A 12,871-nucleotide genomic window follows, 5' to 3' on the forward strand; every position below is an offset into this window, starting at 1 on the left:
CCTCAAGACCAGGGCTGGGGAAGTCCATCTCTAAGCCTGTCCTCCCTAGGCAGAGCAGTTTTTTTTTTGTTGTTGTTTTGCTTTTGTTTTTAAGTTCTGCTGGGCAGATGATGGAGGACTTGGGCTTCTATATAGAAAAGTGATCAGCCCTATTCCACCCTCCTTATAGGCCAGCTGAAACTGTGGGTGAAACTATTCAATGGAAACCAGTAAGTTGGTGTTTTCTTAATAAAAATTAAAATGTTCCCAAAAATACTAATTAATATTTTTAAACATTCACTTTAAAAAAGAAAAAAAGAATTGTCTCATATTTTCTCTCCCCTTCCTGAATGGCTAGGGGCTTAAAATAATTCAGTGGAATTTACTGCTCATCTTTTATACTTACTCAGCTTAACTAATGTTTCAGTAAATTTTTCACAGTTGATTGCAACTCGGCATAATAGATGGATGAATTGATGATAAGAAAAGAAGTAGTCTAGCAGCATACGATCATAAACGTCATCTTTGCCCTGAAGGTTAAAGATGATAAAATGGTTGCACTTAAATTGTATAATAAATTAAAGAGCATTTTTGTGCAAATGTAATAAGTTTAACTAAAAATCTGATTAAATCTTTAAATTCTAAAGAACCTAATTTTAAGTTCCAAATTTCTAGTAATGTTAAGATCTTAGTCCTCATAAGTTTATTTTCAGTGTGCAAATGCTACTGATTAAAATTACCCGTTATTTCTATATACTTTAATAAAGTAAATTACTCTAAGATTTTAACATGTGACACTTTAGTTCTACAGACATATCATCAAGAAGAATGGATTAAATTAGATTTTTGAAAGAGATCTGAGTTACTTCTGTAAGGATAACAGTGTTAATTGTTTTTAATATTTTATCTTATGAGAATTTCTCAAGTATACTTAAGATCCAAAGGGGGTTGGCAAGACAGGATGTAAATGAAGTGTAAGTGAAGAAAGATAAAGGGGGAAAAGTGTTTAAAAAATACTAAAACTAAGATAAATTATCTCGTGTCAATGTACCTTGGCTCTATGATTTAGAATTGGCCTTATTTTAGAATAAGCTTTAGAAGGACAGGAACCGGGCTAAAATTAATGACAAATCTATCAATCAATGATATTATGCATAGGTGAAGAAGAATGTGATTTAAGGGCAGTAAAAGAAGTCTTGATTATATGGCCAAAATTAAAAATAATAAGTACCTAACTTTTCAGATTTAGATGTATGACCCAGTTAAAATTTAGCCTAGTGACAAATACTAAGACTTACTATTAAGCTCTTTAGGGTAAGGGAACTTCTTATTTGTGCTTACTGTTAATTTTGCAAATATTCAACCAACATTTTGAGCATTTAAAGGAAAAAGTCCAAATGAGACTAATTTTCTTAGGAGCCATAACATGACCACTAAAGTCTAATGTACTCATAACTGCCAGGGGGAAAATTTCAAATTACTTTGAACTACAGAAACATGATTTTCCTGGCATCCCAACATACCTTACTGGTTTCCACCATTGTGGGCAAGAGGCACATATTGAGTTCAGGGCGCGGAGGCCGAATATTGCTTTTCCCTCCTATTAGCTTGATATTTTCTCGACAAGGGAAATAAGGTCCAAGAGACACTAAGATATTAAAAGTGTACAATAAGAATAAATGGAAAAAATAAATCTCCAAGCTTCAGTGTGCAGAATGATTAAATACCAACCATATTCAAGTACTGAGCTAGATGAATACGTACTTGGTATGTTACTATGATGGTAAGTACAATGGTTGTGTTGTAGAAATGGAACCAGAGTATGTAGAAAATCATGGGGACTCAAAAGCACAAGTTCCTTGAGGACATCTGAAAATTAAAACACAAGTTTATGTATTAAAACACTGGAATTTTATCTTCCTGCTAATTTCAAACTCATAAATTCTGACAGCGTTGCAGGATTACAAATGGTTTTATCTCCTGACACTGGGAAAAATTCTGTCTGATGCTCAATCAAATCTGGATAAGGAGAATAAGGAACCACAAAATAGGGCCATTATTTAGAAAGTTTTTTTGTAATACTGGGGACTGAACCCAGGGCCTTATGCATGGTAGGCAAGTGCTCTACTACTCAGCTATATCCCTAGTCCTTTTAAAAATTTCTACTGTGAGACAGGGTCTTGCTCAATTGTCTAGGCTGCCTTGGATCTTGCAATCCTCCCACTTCAGCCTACCCAGGAGCTGGGATTATAAGCATGTGCCAGAAAGCCCAGTCTTAGAAACAAAAGTTTATAGCACTACATATTAGTATTTTATTTCAGCAAGAAAACCTTCATAGAGAAGTACTGTGAGAAATATTTAATGCACACTGATTATGTGTCTTTATAAAATCAACTACAACAGCTTAGGAAGGACCTAAAATTCAAAGTTCTTTGGATCTGAGGGGTAACTGATAATCCATAACTTTTATATTAAAGTTTTATATGAAGGGGACTTATTTTTACCCTCTAATCCTAGAAGAATCAAGTTCATGAAGACAGGCTACTGGCAGTTTCTGGTGATCAGGCACCATTACCAGAAACTATGGTGATAAGTAAAGGCACCAGAAAGGCTATGTGCCTTTCCTCTTTTACTGCAGAAGTATAGAAAGAGAAGGCCAGGAATTACATGAACATCAAGACTGCTCACACATGAACCTGAGATATGTGATTCTATTGTAAACAAACAGTAATAGTTTCTAAACATAATGATATTAAGAGGTTTCTAAGGTTTTAAATTCAAAACAAGGGGATATCTTTTAATAACCACTAATTATTATTTTATAATAAATATATAATGCATAAAAAGGTGAAATACTCAGAACCTAAAAATAGTTACAGAGAGTTATCTTTAGGCAAAAGAATTCATAGTGAAATGACCATCCCAATCCTTTACAATGTCACTTCCACCTCATAAACTCGACATGATTTCACTTTGCTTACAAAGGATCAGAAGATCAGAGGAAGAGCTGTGAGAAACTTACATATAAACGAAGGTGAAAGAACCCAGATGTACTGAGTGATCTGTTCACTACCACATGGGGATAACAAACAGAACTTGATTTTTTTAGGACCTGTTAGCTAGTATGAACTACACAAAAAAGTGTAAATGCCTTCCAAACAGAGACCTAACAACACATCTTATTAAAAAACTCAAAAACATTCTTCTACTAGGCTTTTACTTAAGTGTATTTTTTAGGTAACTTACCTATACAGGCATTTCTTAGTTCTGGAGGGCTATAGGAATTAAGAAGAGTTAACAGTTTATGGGCAAATTCAATTCGCTCCTGCCACTGGATTAATGCTTGTTTCACATCTGCAAATATAAAAGCATACATAAATATGCTTTTGAGAGACCACAATTCCTCACATTTTCCCCTATAATATTGATAGAATGATAACTCTAAGAGATCCAAATTAATTAAATAAAAACATCTTTGGTGAAAGCTAAGTGATCATTTTAATAAGATGGCTACTACTATTATTAAATCTGCTAGATTTCTAATAAATAGTACATAGTTCAGTGATGAATATGTCCCACTTTCTAGGAATATATAAAGTTCCATATTCAACTATGTTATAGGGACATGAGTTATGTTTTAGAGTAATTTCTCTTGAAACTAAAAATGATCTAATCTGAGCCATGGAAATTTCCAGCTGGAGAACTTTAAAAAATACAACTTGTTACTGTGATTAGAAATGTTTTCCAGTCTCCTGAACCTTGACACTTTATAATGTGCCCATCTATTTTTCAGGCATTCATAAAGAAAAAACCTGGGAGCATTCCAGCTTCACATCAGGATGTTAGTTCTTTAGGCCCCATCTTTTGTGCATAAACTAGAGGTTAAAGACAATTTCTCTAGGGCCTGCAATTTCAAAATCTTATCTTTCTTTAATAGTAGCAGTAACAAAAATAAGAAGTAGGAATGACCAAACCTTTTCTCTGAAGATATGGGCGTGTAGACTTCAAAACCGAAAGGAATATTGACAGAAGTTCTACTAAGTCTCCAGTCACATGGCAAGCTGTAGCTTCATGATACATCATGTGCAATGTGTTGAAAGACTACAAGTAATTTAAAAAGATTGAAGACTTAATTTCATTTTTACTTTATTGAGCCACAAGATGGTAGTGCTCATTCTCTCTGACAGATGTTTTCAGAATTAGACTGTATGTATGCACATGTGTGCAAAGCAAATATTCAAGAAAATCTCTTACAGTTAGCCCCTTTAACATATATGAATAGTCCTCACCTTCAGAGCTCAGATAGCTTACAATTTTGGACTAAAGCAATAATTTAATTTATATTTCTTAAACAAACAAAAAATCTAAGACTGCAAGCCACAGAAATTACAAAGCAGCCAGGCACAGTGGTGCACATCTATAATCCCAGTGATTCTGGAGGTTGAGGCAGAGGGACTGCCAAATTGAAGACCAGATTTAGCAACTTAGTGAGGGCCTGTCTTAAAATAAAAAATACAAAAGGCTAGGGATGTAGCTCAGTGGTAAAATGCCCGAGTTCAATCCCCAGTATTAAAGCAGCAGCAACAAGAGGAAGATTAGGGAGAACAGACAACTGATTTAACTAACTTCCCAAGGCCTCTGTTGAAAGACAATGTGAATGGCTATTAGCCACAGTTGTAGCAGGACTGAAAGGAGGTGAAAGAACTCCAAAAGGTAGGAATTCAATTCCTTAAACTGTACTGTCAAGTCTTTTAATTCCTTTAATTATATTAGCTCAAATAAATCCATTTTTCCCCTACTTCATTTTATAATGAAGCATCATCTTCTAGTCCTCTTTAATGGTCAAAGTCTATATACTATTCACAATTCAAAGATCAAAATGCTGAGCTGAATATGGCAAATTATGTACAATATTTATCTTATAAACTGTAAAGTATGAACTGCTATATCTCTAGTGTCTAGCACAGTACTTGACACAAAGTAAACATTCAAACATCTGCTGAACAAATGAAATTATCCTTACTCCTCTTTACATTCCTTTTCTTTTAATTAAAACAGAAACACTTGGCATTCCTCAACCAGAGCCAATATTTCTTTGACTCTGTGTTTATGATGCCATTTATCTAACTGGCTCCCTAACTTACCTTTCCAAGTCCAAATGCTTCAAAGAGCAGTTTCAAACGTGCTTGTTTCCTATTCTGTAATACCTTTAACTGCAAAAACAATCTTACTTCTCAATTCTCATGGTACTCTTGGCATGTACTGTTTTCTTATTTCCATTATGAGAAAAGGTACGATGCACCTCTGGTGTCTTTAAAACCATCTCACTCTTTATTATAAAGAATTATGGAAAGAATGACATGATTTTTTCACTTGTAACAATCTTACTGGCTTCCTCTGATGATGCTAATCTTAGTTTCTGAACTGCATCAAATAAGTGGGTTCTTGGGAAACAGTATGTGACCTTTAATAATGATAATATAAATTTAATAATAATACGAAATTAGTTTGTATTCTTACAAATGAAATGAATACAATTAGTCTATTTCAAATGGTTGTTCTGATACAAAAGAGAAGAAAGGTATGGAATTAATACAGAAAAGAAACAGTACCCTAAAAATTGTAACCTGATTATTTTTGGAATATAAATCAGCAATTGCTAATCTAAATAACTGAAATCTTGTTACTTGTAACAATCTAAATAAACTGTATCCATAAAACAAGAAATCTTTGGTGAGAACATTAAAATAAGATAAATCCACAGTAAAATCCAATAAAAGATTTACCTCAGTCATCAGGATCAACCCTCGATTAAATACAACAAGAAGTCTGTCTTCATCAGATTCTAATAGTATTCTGAAGGCACTAGAAGAATACATAAGGTCCAGTTTGAGAATTCTGAATCAAAACAAACCACTTGGGTGATGAAAAAGAAGTAAAATTATCACTTAAGCTTTCTTCTTTCCTATCTCTAGAAAAGAGAATATTACATTTGTTTCTTAGTAATACAAGACAGGATGAGCATCCCAAACCTTAAAATCCAAATTACTCTGAAATCTCAAAGTTTTTGAGAATCATATTGACACTTAACAAATTATAGTTCTGTAACATTTTAGATTCCTAGATTAGGCATGCTTAACCAAAATGTCTATGCAAATAGTAAAAATAAATAAAAAATCACCCTGAAATTTGAAATACTTTTGCTCCTAAGAACTTTGGATAAGAGATACTCAAGCTGTAAAAGGAAATAACATTAAATAAGAAAGCATCCAAGTAACTTAGAGAAATGTGTATTAATCAATCAATTCTTAATTATCCACAATAGCAGAAGAAATGTATGATGAGAATATTTTTGAAGTTTCAGTATAAACAATGTTGATTTTGATAATGGGCTTATCTTTTAAATTATTGAAAGTTTTGCATAATAAAAAAACACTTGTGGGGCTGGGGTTATTTATGGCTCAGCAGTAGAGCGCTACCTAGCATGTGTGAGGCACTCGGTTTGATCCTCAGCACCACATAAAAATAAATAAATAAAATAAAGGTATTGTGTCCAACTTAAAATATATTTTAAAAACCCACTTGTATTATCAAAGCACTCATCAGCTGGTTATTGGGAAGAAAGAGTTAAACTGGGGAGAACCAAACTAAACAGCCTATTTTGTTCTTGAATATAAGTTACATGAAAATTATAGCTGGGTGCAGTGGAGCACGCCTATAATCCCAGTGGCTCAGGAGGCTGAGGCAGGTGAATCTCAAGTTCAAACCCACCCTCAGCAACTTAGTGAGACCTCAAAAACTAAAAAGGAAAAAAAAAAAAGAATAAAAAATAAAAAGGGCAGGGACATAGCTTCATGGTTAAGTACCCCTGAGTTCAATCTCTGGTACCAAAAGAAAAAAAAAATTATCAAAGTATCTGGATTACTCTTGCTTACAGACCATATTTCATTAGGTACCAGAAAATGCTGTTATAAAGAACTAGAAATCATGAGATTTTTTCATGATGCTTCAGTTTTTAAATAAAGAATTAAGAAAATCTTTTTTTTTTTTTAAATAAGCTTCAAGCTGGGAATGGCAGTGGTGCACACCTGAAATTCCAGCAGCTTGGAGGCTAAGACAAATAGATCAAAGACAACCTCAGTAAAAGCAAGGTGCTGAGCAACTCAGTGAGACCCTATCTCAAAAAATACAAAAAAGGGCTGGGGATGTGGTTCAGTGGTTGAGTACCCCTGAGTTCAATCCTGGGTACCACCCCCCACCAAATAAAAAGAAAATAAGCTTTAAGTACTAAACCTTGAGAAAACAATGTATTCAAATTACTGCTAAAAATTTTTCCCTCTGGTGCTAGGGACTGAACCCAGGGCCTTCAGCATGTTAGGCAAGTGTTCTATGACAGCCATATTCCTACCCCAATGTCAAAATTAAAAAAAGATAATAATTTCTTACTGGGGATTGAACCTGGGGGCACTTTACCATTGAATCAAATCCCCAGTCCTTTTTATTTTGAGACAAGGTCTTGCCAAATTCCTGAATTTGTGATCCTTCTGCTTTCTGATTCTGAGGGAAGATAATCTGAAAAAAAATCTTATCTTGGGCGTGTCACTACAGTGATATTTTCTCAAAGTACCACAAAGGAAAAAGAAGTGCCTAAACTGAATAATGTGGTACATGCTTATGATCTCAGCTCATTGGGAGGCTGAAGGACTGAAAGTTCAAGGCCAACGTGGACAATATTAGCAAGTCCCTATCTTAAAATAAAATAAAATTAAAAAATAAAATAAAAAGGGTGGAGAATGTAACTCAGCGGTACAAATGCTTGCCTACCACATGCCATGTCCTGGATTCAATTTCTAGTACCACAAAACAAACAAACAAACAACAACAACAAAAAAAAACGTGTGCCTAATAAATGACACACCTTCAAGTGTTAGAGGTAATATATAGAAGCTTTGTTGTTATTTGAAGTATTTGATGAAATTAGCCTAGACGGGGCAGTGGCACATGCATGTATTCCCAGTGACTCAGGAGCTGAGGCAGAAGAATTGCAAGTTTGACATTAGTCTTAGCAACTTAGCAAGACCCTGTCTCAAAATTAAAAAAAAGGGTTGGGGCTCAGCAGTAGAACGCTTGCCTAGCGTTTGAGAGGTCCTGGGTTCGATCATCAGCACCACATAAAAATAAATAAAAACAAAGGTATTGTGTCCAACTACAACTAATAAATAAATATTTAAAAACAAAATAAAAGCATGGGAGATGTGGTTTAGTGATTAAGTCCCCCTAGGTTCAATACCCAGGGGGAAAAAAAAAAAAAGAAAGAAAGAAAAAGAAATTAGCCTAAATTTTATTTCTATGGATAATGGGAATTAAGTGCAATGTGTAGCTGTTCCTTAGTGTAATGTGTAGGCATTCAATAACTTCTATAGCTTTCAATTGATCATATAGAAATTTTGCCAACTCGTACCATAAGAAAGTCAGGTATAAAGAGATCTGAGCTAAACAGAATGAAACATTAACAATCAGACTCATACAAAGGAGAGACCTGTTTTGAGAGACCTCTAGAACTGAACTACTCAAATATAAGTTAGGATAAATTGTCAGGAGGATTCAAGTTTTAAGTAGAAAATTATGAGGTTCCTTTTAGAGCTAAGACTCTGATTCTGAAAAACATACACACACAAGTAGAAACCAATTTCAAAGAGAAACTTTTTAAAAGAAGATTTCTGATTCCGGGGGAAGGTAATCTAAAAACTTTCTGAAGTTACTAAATGTTTCACCAATAACCTGAAAGATTAAATCAACTTCTAGTTATTAACAAGGTAAATTACTTCTCTGTCAAAAGTATAGTGCCCATTTCCTCTCTTGAAAAAACAAAGCAAACAACATCAAAAAGTCTTTTTTTTACCTTATTAAAGTAGTCCAGCAGGAGCGGCCGTCTAAGCAACGTAAGTAACAACTTATGGTTGTTTTTTTAAACTGTTTGATATCTTCTAATTCTTCTTCTCTCATGTCTGGCCTTTGAGCTATGAACAGCTGCATCAAGTTAAATAGTTCTTCCACTGCCTAAAAAAGGCAAATAAACAATCTGATAATCTTTTAACCCTATGACACATTACAATGTCTGCTTCTCATTTCTGAATGTTATGATCATTAGCTAACTCTTAAAATTACACAAATTGGATTACACTACTATTCAGAAACATTTATCATCATAAAATGAGTAATGAATTCTATTTTAAAAATTGAATATATTATGCACCAAAGAAATCAATAAATCTTACAGTTAATAAAGAGTAAATATTTAGTGTTAATACTGTTTAAAGCACTAGTTTTATAAATTTGAAGATGTATCCAGAGACAGGTTACCTCAGTCCCCTGTTCCCTTTTAATAAATGAGACATCACTGCTTTGTCATGAAGATTTTGAACAGTGAAATTACACTTGAATTAATACGGCTTCTGAACCCTCTGTGGCAACATTTGGAATGATCTTTCTAGAGTGATGGTTAGTTCAAGCTCTCAATGGATAAAATGCAGTGAATATTTCAGGAAAATCAATAGCTTATATCACTCTATTTATATGCATGTTGGGTAAGGGTTGCTCTTCTAATACATACTTGTCAATGAACTGAAATCCTGCTTTATATTTTTCATGGCAAAGGTTTACTTAACACCATTTTAATAAAAAATATGAAATAGGTAAGTTCTATAATAAAAAGGTGATACATTTCACTCATGGCAAGGACAAGAGACAATGGGAGAGAATAGCATTCTAACTCATCTAGTGCTCAAAGGTACAGTTAACCCTGCATATCATATTTAGCAATTAAATGTTATTCACATGACCTGTGATAAAGACAAATCCACCGAAACATAAATCCTGTCATGGCTCCTTCAGAGTTAGACAGACTCTCATTCTTCTCCTTCTGCATTCTTAAACCCTTGACTTTCAACTTCTTAATATTAAATACATTGACATTCTTTCCTATATTGGAGGCACTCTAATTAGCTCAAGTAGAAATTAGTTGTTTTTTTTTTCTGGGTGAAAGATTCTAAAACAATGCAGTATATCATCTATAAAGAACAGTTTACTGGGATTGTAGTTCAGTGGGCAGAACATGGTTGCCCAGCATGTGTGAGGTACTGGGTTTGATTCTCAGCACCACATAAAAATAAATAAATAAAATAAAAGGTATTGTGTCCATCTACAAATTGAAAAAAAAAAAAAAAAAGTTTACCATAGAGACACACAACACCAAAAAGTAATATCTAGGAATAATAGTCTTACATGCAAGGGAGAATTTTAATATGAAACTTACAAATATTCTGTGAAGATTTAGACTGTATACACTTATATCCTGATGAATCTCTCTCTCTCTCTTTTTGTACTGAAGATTTAACCAAGGGGCATCTCTACCACTGAGCTATACCTCCATCCTTTAAATTTTTTTTTAGTTTGAGACAGAGTCTTGCTAAGTTGCTGAGGCTGGCCTTGAGCTTGCTATCGTCCAGCCTCAGCTCCGAAGTCTCTGGGATTACCAGTGTATAACAACACACTTGGAATTATGGTCTGGATATGAGATATCTCCCAAAAGTTCCTGTTACAGGAGGGATATGAAATGATTGGATTGTGAAAGCTGTCAGTCCTTCCTTGTTTGAATGGAGTGATTAAGAGGTAACTGTAAGAAGATGGGGCGTGGCTTGAGGAGGTAGGTCACTGGGAGAGGGCCCTGGCCCTTTCCCCTCTGCCTTTCTGCTTTCTGACCCCTCCATGAGCTCAGCAGCTTTCCTCTGCTGGGTCCTTCTCTTATGGTATGCTGCCTGACCGTGGGATCAGAGCAGTGGAGTTTGCTATCTATGGATTAAGACCCAAAACCAGGAGCTCCAAATAAACCTTTCTTCCTCTAATGTGTCAGGTGTATTGGTGACAGCAACAAAAAGGTAACAGAAAACACTCAGCTCTGAAGAATTTCTTAATCATTTCATTCATTTCAATGTAAGCTTGAGAAACAGCACTAGGGAATGCTACTAGCTTAATATGAGATTATGTAGCTCAGTTCAGTATTGCACACAAAGCCTGATTATAAGTATTGAATTTTTTTTTTTTAGTTGTAAATGGACAGAATTTGTTTATTTTTATGTGGTGCTGAGGTTCAAACCCAGTGCCTCACGCATGCTAGGCAAGCATTCTACTACTTACACCCAATCCCTGAGTATCGAATTTTTAAATAGCACTTACTTTCCTAAAACTGTGCCATAAAGCTGGGTTTTTCAGTAGGCACATATGAAAGATATATTTTCAAAAGTCTAAATTTAAAAAAGGTAAGTTCTGCCACAGATAAAAATTTTAACTCAATTTAGAAAGCATCCACATATTTATCAATTTCGTAAGAATAAAAAATTATATAAGTATATTCAAGAAAGCAAACATGTTAAGTCATTAAGAAAGAATTTTTAAAGTTAGACTGTATTTTGCCACTCCTCATTAGAAGGAGAAAGATACTGCTTATCAATTTGAGGCTATAGATACAAGAGTATCAATGTTACTCACTCCAGGGTATTGGCTGGCATGTGGTGTAAGATTCTTAAAGGCCCACTGGATGTTCTGGTGAGAAGCTAGTTGTCGTGTGAACGCCGGAGACTGCTCACAGCAGAGCCTCAGAATGCCATAGTAGGCAGGCAGCATCCCACGGTTAAAAAGCACCACATCCTGATCATCATGGTCAGCAAGGATGTAATTGAAGGCAATGTTCTTGGTTACCACTGGGTTCTGAACAATAAGGCGGATATTCTCTGGACAGTCAGCACACACATTGTACCAAAATGAAAGCAAAGCCTGTTTATTGTGATTTGTAGCTATTGCTGGCTCAGAAAGTTTAGGCTGGAAAAGGTTCCACAAATCCATGAAATATGTGGAAAACATCAGCTTCTCAGTTTTGGAAATTAAACAGTAAGTCATAAAGCTAAAATAGGGCACTAGCTTTGTAGTGCCATGAACAGCAGCATCAACATAAAGTTTGGCTCTTGAGAGCAAACCAAGGAGCACGTTGTAGACCTGATGCAGGACTACTGTTGTGTCTGGACTGAGTGGAAGGTCACGGGTTGGGATGTGCAAAGACCTTGTTGACCGGAACATCTGGCGGAATGAATTGCTTGGTATAAGGGACACCAGAAGATAAGCTGCAGCTATAAAATGTAAAACAAAACTGTCAGATCCTTATAAGATATAAAATAGACTGAAGAGCAGTCATTAAACACAAAGCCACTCTGCCCTTTAAAAATGAAAATAAAAATAGAGGGACATCTCTTAATATCTTTCTGCTTTACACTTGGCCCCACAGAAAGATTTCCCAAGGGGGACAGAAATAGATACCTTCCATTCTGCCACTGAGTATTTTAACTGGCAACAACAATCAACATCAAGAGAACACTTTTCAAACCTCTTTGTTTATTAGCTTTACCATGATGCAGAATTTTCCCGCTTACTTTATCATGTATTTCTTCTGAGAGAATAGTATGATTTAAATAAAGAGAACATAGCTTTGAGAGCAAGAAGACCCACTAAAAAGTTCCTGAATGCTCAAACCATTTAATGTTTTATGGTCTTGGTATTCTTGTTATTTAAAAAATAATGGCATTTTGTAATAATTCACTGATAATGGTATAAAATTTGTAATAAAGATTGCAGTCTATATAAAAGTCTTTTGTAACAAATAAAATTGTATGAGCTAAATATAGGACATTAATTTTGGAAAATAAGTTTTCTAAGGCTAACCTCATATCCAAAGAATTCCTCCTTCAACATACCTGAAAACTGTCATTAAGCCCATTTTATAATTCTGAGAGATTAATGACTTATTAGCTGAGTCCACCTATAAAAGCAGTTCTATGAGCAA

The 12,871-nt window shown here is 34.6% G+C and overlaps 1 protein-coding gene across 4 annotated transcripts in view; it reads right to left on the reverse strand.

The window, feature by feature from the left end:
* The window catches only part of Usp34 (ubiquitin specific peptidase 34), a 217,367-nt gene that overhangs the window by 13,452 nt on the left and 191,044 nt on the right, over nucleotides 1-12,871 (reverse strand). For 2 of the 4 annotated variants that reach the window (XM_071601613.1, XM_071601615.1), the window contains 8 exons: nucleotides 11,527-12,161; nucleotides 8,882-9,039; nucleotides 5,766-5,844; nucleotides 3,954-4,080; nucleotides 3,226-3,333; nucleotides 1,744-1,848; nucleotides 1,503-1,627; nucleotides 386-509 (listed from right to left, as the gene is read on the reverse strand). In XM_071601613.1, the coding sequence (XP_071457714.1) occupies nucleotides 386-509; nucleotides 1,503-1,627; nucleotides 1,744-1,848; nucleotides 3,226-3,333; nucleotides 3,954-4,080; nucleotides 5,766-5,844; nucleotides 8,882-9,039; nucleotides 11,527-12,161 (1,461 nt within the window). The remainder of the gene's footprint in view (nucleotides 1-385; nucleotides 510-1,502; nucleotides 1,628-1,743; nucleotides 1,849-3,225; nucleotides 3,334-3,953; nucleotides 4,081-5,765; nucleotides 5,845-8,881; nucleotides 9,040-11,526; nucleotides 12,162-12,871) is intronic. The other 2 variants (XR_011704346.1, XM_071601614.1) reach the window with 2 other exon arrangements.

This window comes from Marmota flaviventris, chromosome 14, assembly GCF_047511675.1.
Source record: "Marmota flaviventris isolate mMarFla1 chromosome 14, mMarFla1.hap1, whole genome shotgun sequence".
NCBI classification, from domain to species: Eukaryota; Metazoa; Chordata; class Mammalia; order Rodentia; family Sciuridae; genus Marmota; species Marmota flaviventris.